Raw genomic sequence first — 14455 nt, 5'->3', positions numbered from 1 at the left:
TGTTGGCCCGCAGATCGTCAGTCCATCTCCAACCAGGTTGTTGTCGGGCCCCGAACCAGACTTGGAGAAACCTGGATAAAGCTGTTCAGACGACCAGATGATACTACCCCGTTGTGGGGATTGCATTGTCAAGGCTGAAACATCGAACGTACCCTGCCATGCTCCTGGTATGATGTCAATTGCTTTGAACGTGTCATTTCAGGTTGACAAGCAAGGTGATTGCGTAGCATCAACCGGAGTACTTCGTCGTCGAAGGCCGGCCCGGAGGACCCCAGATGACTCCAGACCCCAACGACACGGCTGCCGAAGCCCCAACATCGGTTTCTTTTTTTTTTGCCAAGCCCGTGCCGGTACTTCTCCGCCACAGCCGATTTCCGATCTTCCCCATGCGGGGAAAAACCAACGAACAAGACGTCAGGCCACAGCTACAGTGACACAGCAAACCCGGCGCCAACCTCCCCTTGTCTCCCCCCCCCCCAAAAAAAGACAGGCCTCATTTTTACCGAGCCCTGCGAAGCCTGGTCCCTACCCCTCGCTATCCTCGGCCAAGAACTCAGTGTTTGGTTCCCAGACGCGATTTAACCGTCCATCCGGCTAGAGTGATCGTCCTCTAGCCTTGCGGCCCCAATGACGAACGTTGTGCCTGAAAGGCCGGTGGTTGCCTTTATTGGTCCTGTAGGAGGACTGGAGGCTGGTGTTGCTCTCGGAGCCCGCTCTGGCGCCGTGAAAATGGGAAGAAGCCCACCCTTGGCAGGCAACGATGCGACGCTGCTATGTCTGGTCATCTATTTTGCCTCATTGTGGATGGCCTGCTCCGCTCCGAAGGAAAGGAACAGATTGGTCAATGGAGGGACGTGACCTGCTACGGACGTGGTACTACGGCGTCCTGCGTCCTGAGCTTCGGCCCTGGTTCCTGGGTGCTTGTGCAGTAGTTGACGCACTCATATAAGTATACGTGACGCTGCTCGCCTCTTTTTGTCCCACTGGCTCACCACGAGTGACACAGCCGCCGATCAGGGTCTCCCATCGCAAGTCAGGAGGCGCGTTCTCATCAATCATTACTTGGAGCACCAAACAAAGCTGAGCCAACAGGCTACAGACCGTCATGGCCGTCTTCAGCGTCAAGTCATGGTCGGTCGTGGCACTTACGAGCCTGTTACCGCTGGTCTCTGCTCTCGGCCAATCGCCCATCGTCGCCTTTGAGAACGCTGAGGGGAGCTTCCAGATTGCCGGTGGTGACGTGGGAACTGGTCAGATCCGCGTGTCCGCCAATGAATACTGGGGCGTCATCCGTGCTGCCGGCGACCTTGCGGCTGACTTTGGCCGCGTGACGGGAACGAACTACACCTTGAGCAATGGCGAGAGCGGAGCCCAACCTGCAGCATATACCTTTGCTCCTGTTGACGTCACAAACAACACTCACGTAGGTGGACCGTGAAATTTCTTCTTCCTAGAAACTCATGTCTGACGGCTCTCTAGTTCAGCACGACAGCCGAGGAGTCGCTTTCGGGCCCCGAATACTCCGACCCTGATGCAGGCAGCACCGTCATCATTGCCGGCACCATCGGCCACTCGGAGATTATCGATCAGCTCATCGAGTCTGGCCTCATTGACGTCGGCGAGGTCGAGGGCGAGTGGGAAGCATTCGTCAGCCAGCTCGTTGAGAACCCTATCGAGGGCGTCGCTCAGGCTCTGGTCATCGCTGGCAGCGACCCTCGTGGCACTGTCTACGGCATTTACGACGTCAGCGAGCAAATCGGCGTCAGCCCATGGTACTTCTGGGCCGATGTCCCTACCCGCCAGCGGGAGAACATCTATGCTCTGTCCGAGCGCAAGGTCCAGAAGACGCCGTCCGTCAAGTATCGCGGCTTCTTCCTCAACGACGAACAGCCTGGACTGTCCAGCTGGGTTGGGTGAGTCCGCCTTTTCCAACGGTAAAAATTGAAGCACTCCCCCCATACTGATCTGATACAGCACGCAGTGGAATGACACCTGGAACGATGCTGCGCCGTACAACCGCCACTTTTACGCGCTTATCGGCGAGGTTCTGCTCCGGCTGCGGGCAAACTACCTCTGGCCCACGCTCTGGGGCAGCATGGTGTACATTGACGATCCCTACAACCAGCCTCTGCTTGATGCTTTTGAGATTGTCCTCGGAGGCTCCCACACGGAGCCCATGATGCGGGCGCAGAACGAGTTCCGCACCTTCTACGAGGGCCCATGGCAGTATGCCGAAAACAACGAGACGATTGACGAGTACTTTCGCTACGGCGTCGAGCGTGCCAAGCCTTATGCGCGCAACAGCGTCTGGACCATGGCGATGCGCGGTACAGGCGACACGGCCATCGAGGGCAACCTCGGCATCGACGCCATCGTGAGCATGCTCGAGACGCTTGTCGACAACCAGCGGTCGATCATCGAAGAAGGGCTCGAGATCGAGTCGGCGGCCGAGGTCGACTCGCTCTGGTGCCTGTACAAGGAGGTCCAATCGTATCAGGAGAGGGGACTCGTCGTGCCAGAGGACATCACGCTCCTGTGGGCCGACGACAACTGGGGCAACGTCCGCAGGCTGCCGCTCGCCAACGAGACGGACCGATCCGGCGGTGCTGGTGTGTACTATCACTTTGACTATGTCGGGGACCCGCGCAACTATAAGTGGATCAACACGATCCAGCTCGAGAAGACGGCCTCGCAGATGTACCTGTCGTACGCGCGGCACGCGCGCAAGATCTGGATTGTCAACGTCGGCGACCTCAAGCCCAAGGAGATCCCCATCAGCCACTTCTTCGACATTGCCTACGATATTGACCGCTGGGGCGCCGACGGCACGACCGACTGGGTCCGAGCCTGGGTCGAGCGCGACTTTGGCGGCACACACACGGACGCCATCACGGACATTTTGACACGCTACGGCATGTACGCGGCGCGCCGCAAGTACGAGCTCCTCGAGCCGCAGGTCTACTCGGTCATCAACTACCACGAGGCCGAGGCCGTGCTGGAGCAGTGGGCGGCCCTGCGCGAGGACACGCAGGCCGTCTACGACGAGCTCGACGAGGCGTACCAGCCCGCCTTTTTCCAGATGCTGCTTCACCCTGTGCTCGGCGCCGAGATTGTGTACAAGATCCAGATCAACGGCGCCAAGAACCAGCTCTACGCCGGACAGAAGCGCAACTCGGCCAACGATGTCATTCGCGAGTCGGTCGCTCTGATGTACGACGATTCGAACCTGACGCAGCGCTGGAATGAAGTGCTCGACGGCAAGTGGGCACACATGCTTGACCGTACGTGAGCCCGTGTTTCTTTTTCCCCTCTTGTATTCTCGTTTGGCTATGAATGATGGGCCGATGGCTGACCAATGCAGAAACCCATTTGGGTTACGATGGCTACTGGCAGCAGCCCATGAGGAACACGCTGCCAGACCTGCGCTACGTCCAGGACGTGTTCCCGTCGCTCGGCGGCCAGTACGGCATTGGCGTCGAAGGCTCGAATGCCAGCATCCAGGGCGACTCCAAGTGGCACGCGCTGTCGTCGAGCGGCCTCGAGATGCTGCCACTGAGCCCCTGGGGCGCCGCGTCGCGGTACATTGACGTCTTCAGCCGTGGCCCCAAGCACTGCAACTGGCAGGCCTCACCGTGGGAGCCGTACGTGCAGCTGTCGCAGTACAACGGCACCGTCGGCGGCGACAACGGCACGGACACGCGCATCTACATGACGATTGACTGGGCCAGCGCTCCGGCGGCGCCCAACCGCACCGAAGTTTTCATCAACATCACCAGCGACTGCCGAGGCTTTGAGCGCTACGCGGGTGCCGAGCCCCGTCTCACGGCGATTGTGGAGAGCGTGTCTGTGCCGGACAATTTTACCGAAGGGTTCGTCGAGGCTGACGGTCACGTCGCCATTGAGGCGTCTCACTACCAGAGCATCTTCGAGGGCACAGGCGGATCGTCGTCATCGTCACCGCCGAACAGCACGGGCTCCAACTCGACGAGCGTCAGGAGGCGCCAAGACAGCAACGAGACGGCGCCAGCGTACCACACGCTCCGGAACTACGGGCGCACGCTGGCGGGTGTCGGGCTCTACCCGCTCGACTCGGAGAAGCTCGAGGTGGGCGAGGGCCCGGCGCTCGAGTACAGCGTGTACCTCTTCACGAACCACTCGGCGGCCAACGTGACGGTGTACATGTCGCCGGGCGCCAACTACCTCGGCGACAACAACCCGCTGCAGTACGCGATCGCGCTCTTCCCGGCGGGCGGCGAGCAGCCGGAGCCGACGGTGGTGACGCCGATCGGGCCCAACGTCGGATCCAACATGCCCGACGGCTGGGGTCAGGCCGTGGCCAACGCCGTCTGGGGCCTGCAGGGCAACTACACGACATCGTCGTTCAACGTCACGCAGGAGGGCGCGTACACGCTGCGCATCTGGGCGCTGCTGCCGAACATTGTGGTGCAGAAGATTGTCATTGACCTCGGCGGCGTGCGTGATTCGTACCTCGGGCCGCCGGAGAGCTTCCTCGTGGGGAGGGACGAGAGGGGATCCTACAACGGCACGTCCTTTGTGACGACGCCGGGCATTGTCGGCGGAGTGGACCACAACCGGACGTCGTTGCCTGGAGGCGGCGAGTCCGAGGAGGCTGACGAGTCGAACAAGGCGTCGAACGATGCTGGCGGCTTGGCGGTGGGAGGCTTCACGAGTGTGCTCATGGTGGTTCTGGCGGTCGTACTGGTGCTATGATGGGTGTGACGAGTCTGCATGATGTATATGACGAGTGAAGCAATTGCAAGTTCTTGAAGACACATTTTGGGTCGGGGTGCACTGATTGGTGATGGAACGGTTTCGTGGTGTCTGGCTCCTACAGAGAGTCGAAGGTCATGAGTATGCCTTGGGTCAAGATGATCCAGCAGTGAACATGATGAATTGCCGGTATGCTGTCAAAGCGCAGTGATGGAATGCTGGCCCAGCATGCCATATGCCATGATGGAGGTGGTGATGTTGCTGGTGGTGCTGACCTAGGCATCTGGATTGTCACTACCTTACCTTAGGTAAGTTGGCAAGGTAGCAAGGCAAGGTCGGCACATAGGGAACAATCACGTGGTCGGCGGGCCTACACCAAGGCGCTAAAGTGAGTCCCGGTTGCCAGGGACGACAGCACTAGCACGCCCGGCCACCCCTGCCCAAAACAAACGTCGGGGCGTTCGCCCTGCAGCACGCAGCAGAACGCAGCAGCACACAGCAGCACTGACGAGTGAGGTACCTGCTTGGCGTCGGAGCGAGCTTTCGAGCCAAAAACATCAAAGCACCTCCACCTCGTCACTCGAATCCCCATCTTCAACTCGACAGCCCCAGCTCCAGCTCCAGCCCCAGGTAAGGAAGGCATAGCAACACGTCTGTTTTCTTTTTTTTTTTCCCCCTCCCGCCTTGACCCCCATTGCTTTCAGGCGCGAGAAGCAGCATCCTTCTCATGAGTACATATTTGCACATTGCGGCCTCTTTTTGTTTTTGATCAACACCGCCGACAATCCGCACCCCCTTGGCCGTTGCAGGCCTCGAACGCCCCCCCCCCCAAACACGAAAGACAAAGCCCGAGCGACGACCAGAGCCCAAGGACTCGAACTGCGAACCGCGCGAAACACAGCATCACCGCGGGACAAGATGGTCGTCGATCCTGGTGCCTCGTCCATCAATGTCACAGGTCCGTTCATGCCCTCCCTACACCCCCTGAGCCACGCGCTGACCTCGTGAACTCGACAGTCCGAGTGCGACCTTTCACCATTCGTGAAGCGGCGCAATTGTACGCGCCTCCTGCTCCAAGTACATTGGGGAAAATCGACACAACATGCTGACTCTGCCAGGACGCGGACCGATGAAGGCACCCTCTTCCTCGGCGACGGCTCGCTGGCCGCTGCCCCCACACCCAAGCTCAACACGAGGGGCATCCGACCTGTGATCAAGGTCGTCGATGACCGATGCCTGTCCGTGGCCATCCCACGCTTATCCTGCCGAACCACAAACAGCTGACAACCTTTCAGAGTATTTGATCCTCCCGAAGACAACCCCGTCCAGAGGTTCTCCAGATCCGTCGTGCCCAACGGCAAGAAGGTCAAGGACCAAGTCTTCGCCTTTGACAGGATCTTCGACGACAATGCCACGCAAAACGATGTGTACGAAGCAACAACACGGACCCTGCTCGACAGCGTCCTCGACGGCTACAACGCCACCGTGTTCGCCTACGGCGCAACCGGCTGCGGCAAGACGCACACCATCACCGGCACCTCGCAGCACCCTGGCATCATCTTCCTGACCATGCAGGAGCTCTTCGAGAAGATCGCCGACCGCAGCCAGGAAAAGACGACCGAGGTCACCCTCTCTTACCTCGAAATCTACAACGAGACGATTCGCGACCTGCTCGTCCCCGGTGGCAGCAAGCAGGGATTGATGCTGCGAGAGGACTCGAACCAGGCCGTTTCTGTCGCTGGCCTGACGAGCCATCGCCCCAAGGATGTGCAGGAGGTTATGGACATGATCGTCAGGGGTAACGAGTTCCGCACCGTCTCGCCGACCGAGGCCAACGCCACATCGTCCCGCTCCCACGCTGTCCTGCAAATCAACGTCGCCCAAAAAGACCGCAACGCCGACGTCAACGAGCCGCACACCATGGCCACCCTCAGCATCATCGATCTGGCCGGCAGCGAGCGTGCGAGTGCCACCAAGAACCGCGGCGAGCGCCTGCTCGAGGGTGCCAATATCAACAAGTCGCTGCTCGCGCTCGGAAGCTGCATCAATGCTCTCTGCGATCCCCGGAAGAAGAACCACGTACCCTACCGGAACAGCAAGCTGACGCGTCTGCTGAAGTTCTCCCTCGGCGGAAACTGCAAGACGGTCATGATTGTGTGCGTCAGCCCCTCGAGCGTGCACTTTGACGAAACGCAAAACACGCTGCGCTACGCCAACCGCGCCAAGAATATCCAGACCAAGGTCACGCGCAATGTCTTCAACGTCAACCGCCACGTCAAGGACTTCTTGGTCAAGATCGACGAGCAGATGGCCCTCATCAACGAGCTCAAGGCGCAACAAAAGGACGCCGAACAAGTCTCGTTCGCCAAGTTCCGCAAGCAGCAGGATCGCCGAGACGCCATCGCCCGCGAGGGCATCCAGCGCATCCGCGTCGCCTACGACAACTCTGCCGGCGAGCGACAGGAAAAGCTGAACAACATGAAGAAGCTCAGAAGCTTCGAGCGTCGCATCGGCCTGCTCTCAAGCTGGCTCGCATCGTTCGATGCCATCTGCGATGCCCGTGGCGACGAGGACATGATGCCTTCTAACCTCGTCTCCATCCGCAAGACGGCCAGCGGTATCCTGTCCGAGCTCGAACACAGCAGGCACCACATGATCCAGAAGCTCGACAAGTTCAACTGGGAGCGCGCTCTCGACACAGCCCTGCACCACAGCATCCAGCAGCTGCCCGGGGACGGCTCCGCCGACTGCGGCGAGGTGGCGAACCTGTCGCGTGAGGTCGAGGTCCTCAAGGCGAGTTTCGGTCGCGAGTCGTACCGTGACGTGTTGGACTTTGACAAGACGGCCGACGCCTCCATGGTGCAGGTGCTTCTGACTGCCCAGTTTGACATGCTAGCATCCCTATCCGAGACGCTGGCGATGAAGGAGGAGGACGCTGTCTCCCATGCCAAGTCCATCATCCACCGTTTGCTCGAGGTCGGTTACACGGCAGCGTCCCATGTCGTCAAGCCCGACGGCTCTTGCATCCCCGTCGAGAAGTTTTCCCCCAGCAAGCGAGGCACACCCAAGCGAAAGAAGGCCGCTGCCGTCGGCAACATCCAGCCCATTGCCGCGCCTCTCCTGTCCGTGGCCGACGCGCCGGTGCTCACACAGCCGATTGCTGCTGCTTCGCCGATGAAGACGTCGCCCCGCCGGCGCAAGCCCATCAACGCTCGGAAGGGCGTTTCGTTCACGCCTGTGAAGAAGAAGGCGGCTTCGCAGCGGTCGGTTCGGTGGAGGGATGACGAGTCCGAGGATGGAACTCTGGCCGACTTTGACAAGACGCCCAAGAAGTACGAATCGACTCCGGAACAGAACTCGCCCGACAAGGCGCTTCCTCTGCCACCCATGCCCGCCATGTCGTCCCTGCCGGCCATGCCCACTCTGCCAATCTACTTGGAAACCACCAAGGAGGAGCCTGAGCCAGCCTCGGAGGACTCAAGCCCGTCTCTCGAGCTTCCCGAGACGTCAACTCTCGTGCCGGCCAAGCCTAACAGGTTCCAAGCCGGATTTCTGTCCAAGGGAAATGCGCGGGTCTCGTCCATTGCAGCGGCTCTCCGAGCCTGCCGACGCCGACGTTCTCGGTGAAGCTCGCCCCTTCGCCATCGTCGTCTGACAACGGCGACAAGCTCGGCCCGCTTAGGTCGCTGGACGTGGCGCGGTCTTCCAACCTGTCACCCTCGTCCTTCGGCTCCAAGATAGCGCGGCTCAGTCCGCCTCGGTGTTCATTTCTCGGCGACGAAAATAACCCCCCCTCCATCGCCTCTGGCCACTCCTCTGACTCCGACTCGTCCAAAATTGACCACCAAAAACTCCGGAACGCCCTCCACTCGGCCAAAAAGGCGGGGGGACGTAGGGTGTCCTCCATGTCCGGCTCCACGACCGCGTCTGCGCGACGCATCTCTTCCATTGGCCCTCTCCCCGAAAGGGCCGGCCACCGGGCCTCGCTTAGCTACTCCGGGCCCCTCGCCAGTTCGACGAACGGTATCTCTCGGCACCGCCGAAACAGCACAGCAGAGCGACGGCGCTCGCCGCCCATCGCGTGTTCCCCATCCGACTTTCGGGGTGCATTCACCCAGGGCCAAGCGCGCCGCATGAACTTTGCCGGCAGCGTCAAGCTGTCCGGTGTCGAGGGCAGCAGCCCAGGCGACCGGGCGCAGAGCCTCGAGGCAGGCAAGACCCGACGCATCACTATTGGTGGCTTGGGCGCCATGGGTGGTGCCGCCACGAGGGGACGCGATGTCAGCGCTGGTAGGGCTAGTGTTGGCTGGCGATGATCACCTCTTCTTCTTGTTCTTCTTTTTGTCCGTGTTTGGATTTCTGCATTTCTCTCACATCGGCGTCAAGGTTTCATTAGGCGTCAGGGGGGGGGAGGTTGGACAATGGCACGTCCGCGACAGACTGGCTAGACCGCCACGCATGTGCATGAGCTACGGCTTTTGTACGCTCCCAAATCTGGGATCGCTGTATCAGTAGGTGCCGTTCAGGCATAATGAGATCATGTTCCATCATTGCCGTGTTTGGAAAGCGATATGCCTGTTGCTTGATTGTGTTGTCAATGTTCCGTGTATCTTTTGCTATGGCCCCTGTCATGAGTCTCATGTAGACGAGCTCTGCCATTCTTTACATCCAGCTCTGGCCTCTTTTCTTTCGTCATCCCCCTCCAAGCTTCTTGTCGACTCGTACCTTGGGTTTTTTTCAAAGGAGCAACGCGGCGAACAGTCCCGCGGCCAACGCAACGGGCACCTCGTTCCCCACACCGGCAGCCGGCGTCTCCGTCTCCGCCGCGGCAGCATCCGTCCCAGTAGCCGTGTCACCCCCGGCAGCAGTCGTGGCAGAAGGAGAGGTCATGGTAGTAGTAAGAATAGCAGCCGTCGTCGTCGTCGTCGTCGTCGTCTGGTCGTCATCGTCATCGTCATGGCCACCGCCGCCGCCGCTCGCGCCCTCGGCGTCCGGCAGCAGCCTGTCGCGGCAGAGCCCGGGCAGCTGCGCGGCGTACTGGCCCTGGTCGGCGGGCGTGCAGTCCCGGATGCAGGCGATCATGGGGCTGCCGCTGAGGGTGGCGCAGGTGCACTCGTCGAGGGCGGCGCCCTGCTCGTCGCCGTCGCATTGCGAGGACATGAGGTTGTTCGTGATGCAGGTCGCCACGCAGCGGGGGCGGTCGCTGTTCTGGGCGAGGGCGAGGAGGGTGAGGGCGAGGATGGAGAGGATGGAGGCGTGCATTTTTTACTCCCCTTTTTTCTTTTCTTTTCTTTTCTTGGGAGACGAGGTCGGTCTTGGGCTTTGAGTGTGTCGGATCGAGGAAGAATGCGGGACGAGGCGCCGTGTTCATGAGGACTGTGGTGAAGAGATTCATGTTCGGAGAGGGTGCCGTCTTTGAGGCCTTGGCATCTTATACCTCCCGTTACCCCGGCTGTTGGGTCCTCTCTCTCTCTCTCTCTCTCTCTCAGACACACACACACACTAACCCTAAGCCTTCTTCCCCAGACGTAACCCCTTTCCCTGTGCAATTGTCATAGCCTATGCGAGGGAAGCTCGTCCGGCTGATCAGACGCTATTGTCCAATTCGCCAGGCCGTTCGCTCCAATGTGATCATATCAGCCATCTCCTGGGGCGACCCCTGTCGTGGCGAACACGCTGTTCAGCCCTGGGACGGGCTACAACCTGTGAGTGGAGGATCGCGAAGCAGCCACGGCGGCCATGAGGGGTCGGGACGGCCCTCAGCGGGCAATGTGGCCTTCACTCGGGTGGTCCTTCATTCTGCAGACGCTATGAATATCTCAAGGTGGACGACGTGGCGACGTCTGGCGGTCGGAGATGATTGCTGTCCGAGCCCATCGTTGGTTGCTGAACATCTCCAGGCTGGTCAGCTTGCCCGCAGCTACTGCGTGAACACTTCTGCGTGGTCAGGGGGTCGTGCTCAACGTCATCTGGTCGTCGCTGTGACGAGTCGGAAGATCTTGGTGTGCGCGCGCGCAGGGTCGAACAGCACTCGCCTTTTCGGTGGCATATTGGTCCGACATGACGATGTCTTACGGTCTGTCATACCTGGGTTCATTTGATCGGCTATGGCGCGCGGGGGTAGTCAATTGGCAGTCATCATAGCACTTGAGGAAATTGGTTGAGCGTGGAACCTCTCTGGCAAGTCTGGAAAGGGAGAATTTAGGCTCGATGAATCCGACTCCATGGTCTTTCTGATTACCTACCTAGGTAGGTGTGGGTGAAGCAAGGCTTGGAGGTTTGAGGATGTGACGAACCGGATCTGGAGCTCAATATAGGGCTGATTAGTAATCGCAGGACGGAATGTGAATTCCTGCAACTCCACTGTTAAGCTCCAATCACGTCGACGAAGCGCTGCGATGCCACTGACGTAAGGCTGTTCCTTCCTCTGTAGCTGACAGCTTCTTGCACCACAATCTGGCATTCTTCCGGATCGCCAGCCGACCGGAATACTCTTCTTTGAGACACCAGAGAGCTTCTCACTGTCAAAGCTGAACACACTGTGCTGGTTTGTCGCCCCCCCCCCTTGGCAGACCTCCGGGAAAGATGCCGGACCAACCGATACCCACTCCACCATCTCCGGGCCCCGCGCAGCCTTCGGCACCGAGTCGAGCCTCGAGCAAAGGCAGGGCCTCTGGCGCACGCAAGTACACCACCAAAGCCTGCCAAGAGTGTCGTCGCCGGCGAGCCAAGGTTGTGCCATTGATCCCGTAGCGTCCCGACCCAGCGGCTGACACGTCCCCAGTGTGGTGGAGAAAAACCGGCTTGCACTCGTTGCCAACGCCGAGGTATCGAATGTGCCTATGCAGTTGACGAAGACCACCGCGGAACAGCTCCCAAATCCTATGTCCGGCTCCTCCAGTCGCGCATTCACTTGCTGGAGCAGGTGCTATGGCTTCATTCGATCGACCTCGACGCGTCAGTGGCCCAACTCATGGCGCAGTCGTCCAGTAATGGGCAGAGCAACGATATGCCCACCATGTCGTCTTCAGTGTCAGCTGGCATCTCGTCTTCTGAGTTCGATAAGCTGTGTTATGAATTTGAGGGCGCACTCATCCTCGACGACTCGGGGGACATCAATTGTGATGCCGAAGCCAGGTACTTTGGCCCGACAAGCGGGCGCCTCGAGCTGCCCGTCGCTCAGGGTATGGCCAGTTGTCATGTTCATGCGTAACGACACTAACACGAGCATAGAAAAGCCAGGTCAACTACTCAAGACACCAACAAAGCCGTTCGTCAGGGACATCTCAATGTTGAACGCCTACATTGTTGACGACTCTCTCATGCAGTTTCAGGATCTTTACGTGCCAGTGCAACCGTCCCCCAGCATCACCCCACCATCGCTCACCAGCCGTTCCCCTGCAGCGCCGACGCCAGAGACCTTGACGTCTGACGAGCTTCAGTCCCATCTGGTAGATCTCTATTTTGCGTGGGACAACCCGTGGCACAATATTCTGAACGAGGGTCGCTTTCGTCACGCCATGAAGCACAACACCAAGTGCTTTAGCCTCGTACTCTTGAACTCCGTGCTCGCTATGGGGTCTCGGTACTCGGACCGCGTCGATGTTCGCTCGGATCCAGCGGACGGGAACACGGCTGGTCAACCCTACCTGGAGATGGCTGAAAGGTTGATCCAGAAAGAACTCCAACACCCTCGGATCGCCACGGTCCAATCATTAGCCATCATGGGGGTGCTATACGCTGTAGGTTGTTCACACACACATTGCGCTGAGCAAAGCTTTTCTGATGCCTCACCAGGCCATGGGGAGAGACGCCTGTGGCTATTTGCACCAAGGCATGGCCAACCGCCTGGCCCTCGATATGGGTCTCAACATCGACCCGATCACACTGACGGGTTCACAATGCATGTCAGATGAGGATGCAAACAGCCGGAGACAGCTGTACTGGGCGCTCTATTGCTTGGATAAGCAATCTGCCATATATACGGGACGCGTTTGCACCATGCTGGTAGGTCGCATGCCTTCGCCCCTTCGTGTCGCACGCGACGCTGGCGTACAGAACCCTATACTGAACGATACCATGCAGGACTCGCAAGCCTGTGTTAATTACCCCTCAGGGCCAGAACTGGAGAGTTCCCTACCAACCCTCAAACAACCAGCCTACAAATCTCATACTCCTCTGCTGCGAGCTCTCAGTACATTGTCGCAGATGCTGGAGAAGGTTTTGCTGCACCTGTACGCCCCCGATCTTTGACATGCCGCACCCAACTCTCCCCAAGCTGCTGATAAAATAAACAGGTACTCGCCAAGAAGATCGAACCAGCAACCGAAACGAATAGCATTCTTTGACTGTTCCCGTTTGGCAATGAGAACATGGTACTACGCTTTACCGGCTGAGCTCAAAGTCGAACGCACCGACAACAATAACTACCCAGCAGCATACATGCTCGGGATGCTTTACCACACTTCCGTCATCCTCCTTGCCAAACCTTTCTTGAAAGCCCTCGACAGTGCCAATCCCACCATTGGCAACTTCCAAACCAACACCTCGCCTCCGTTGCCTCAACTGTCGGACCAAGAACGTGAAGCCATGCATTTGAAAGCGAAAGTCCTCTGCGACGACGCTGCCAGAGAGATCTGCGTTCTTGGAGCCAAGTATCGCAAGGTTTTTGGTAGCTTCCGGAAATGCCCGCCTACCGCGAACCACAGCATCCTCCAGGCCGCCCTCGTGACGCTGCAGATTCACACTCTGGCCGATGACCAGGCAAACAAGAGGGGCAAGTTGTCGCTCGAAAACTATCTTACAACTCTCAAAGAGCTCTCACAGTCATGGAGCCCTCCGAGGCGATATTGGTCAAGCGTCTCAAGGCTTGTACAGGCTCGGCTGAGCGCGGCCACGGGTGCGGCATCTGTCGCTCTCCTACATACAACAGAAGACGCGAACCCTACACAGCACGGCGAGGGCGTGTCCTCGAATGAGTTCATGGCTGCGCATGGGCCATCCTACAACGGCGATGATGCGGAAATGATACAAAACTGGATAGGTGCATTTTATGAGGAGGGTGGTCTCGAGGCGTACCTGAATAGTGGACCTGGCGACACCGTGGATGACCACCACATGTTCATGGACGTATTGCACGAGATGGGTCGCGAATCAAACACGACTGATTCGTCAAGAGACAACCATCAATAACGGCACGAGACTTTTGAGCCTGAAGGACACATGATACCGCATTCTGACAGCCTGGCTGGAAGCCAGCCGCGCGCTACCTTTACAATGCCTTCTGCCACCATGTACACCTCTCGTTGTCCCCAATATCGCGCACGGAGGTCCCATTAGTCAGAGACAAGATCGTTGCATTGTCTCCGTACAGAGGAATGAATGGCTGACCATTAATGTTCGGATCCCCCGTCTTCGCGAAAGACGTCAGGTAGAGCTGGAGTCTTGTCGCCAGGATAGGGTCGATTCCGACCGCGCCTTCGTTAAAAAATGTGTAGGCAATGTCAGTCCCATGGTGTCCGGCACCGACATCGAATAGATAGCCCCGAACAGTTTTGGCAAAGACCCTGCTGATGTACCTGTTATTGCAGCTGAACCACGAATTCGCCATGCGTGGCTTCGGAGCGTCCAAATTGCGAGGTCCAGGGATATGTACCGTCGTATATCTCGGGGTAAATACTCGTCTTGAGCTCCTGAAGAGCGTCAGCGCTGGCATCGGGGAATT

The 14455-nt window shown here is 58.8% G+C and overlaps 5 protein-coding genes across 5 annotated transcripts in view; 4 read left to right on the top strand and 1 right to left on the bottom strand.

Moving 5' to 3' along the window:
• Nucleotides 1–1105: 1105 nt before the first annotated feature.
• Nucleotides 1106–4731, top strand: VDBG_09920 (conserved hypothetical protein; the record flags this gene model as incomplete). The annotated part of the gene is made up of 4 exons (XM_002999834.1): nt 1106–1423; nt 1480–1913; nt 1975–3281; nt 3362–4731. 4 exons carry the CDS (start codon nt 1106–1108, stop codon nt 4729–4731), a joined length of 3429 nt encoding a protein of 1142 aa, XP_002999880.1.
• Nucleotides 4732–5649: 918 nt separating this feature from the next.
• VDBG_09919 (chromosome-associated kinesin KIF4) lies at nt 5650–8358 on the top strand (the record flags this gene model as incomplete). Its single annotated transcript, XM_002999833.1, has 4 exons — nt 5650–5689; nt 5749–5788; nt 5850–5969; nt 6027–8358. 4 exons carry the CDS (start codon nt 5650–5652, stop codon nt 8356–8358), a joined length of 2532 nt encoding a protein of 843 aa, XP_002999879.1.
• Nucleotides 8359–8636: 278 nt separating this feature from the next.
• On the top strand, nt 8637–9047 carry VDBG_09918 (kinesin; the record flags this gene model as incomplete). The annotated part of the gene is made up of 1 exon (XM_002999832.1): nt 8637–9047. The coding sequence occupies one exon, from the start codon at nt 8637–8639 to the stop codon at nt 9045–9047; it is 411 nt and encodes a 136-aa protein (XP_002999878.1).
• A 2702-nt stretch (nt 9048–11749) lies between these two features.
• Nucleotides 11750–13923, top strand: VDBG_09917 (nitrogen assimilation transcription factor nirA; the record flags this gene model as incomplete). The annotated part of the gene is made up of 4 exons (XM_002999831.1): nt 11750–11915; nt 11965–12473; nt 12529–12965; nt 13029–13923. 4 exons carry the CDS (start codon nt 11750–11752, stop codon nt 13921–13923), a joined length of 2007 nt encoding a protein of 668 aa, XP_002999877.1.
• A 389-nt stretch (nt 13924–14312) lies between these two features.
• The window catches only part of VDBG_09916 (cholinesterase), a gene marked incomplete at both ends in the record, with an annotated part of 1278 nt that continues 1135 nt past the window's right edge, over nt 14313–14455 (bottom strand). Inside the window, one exon of the mRNA XM_002999830.1 lies at nt 14313–14396. Within this exon, the coding sequence (XP_002999876.1) occupies nt 14313–14396 (84 nt within the window). The remainder of the gene's footprint in view (nt 14397–14455) is intronic.

Source organism: Verticillium alfalfae, genomic scaffold, assembly GCF_000150825.1.
Source record: "Verticillium alfalfae VaMs.102 supercont1.17 genomic scaffold, whole genome shotgun sequence".
Classification (NCBI taxonomy): domain Eukaryota; kingdom Fungi; phylum Ascomycota; class Sordariomycetes; order Glomerellales; family Plectosphaerellaceae; genus Verticillium; species Verticillium alfalfae.
The sequence above is the reverse complement of the archived record's forward strand: the minus strand, read 5'-3'. Positions and strand labels throughout refer to the sequence as shown.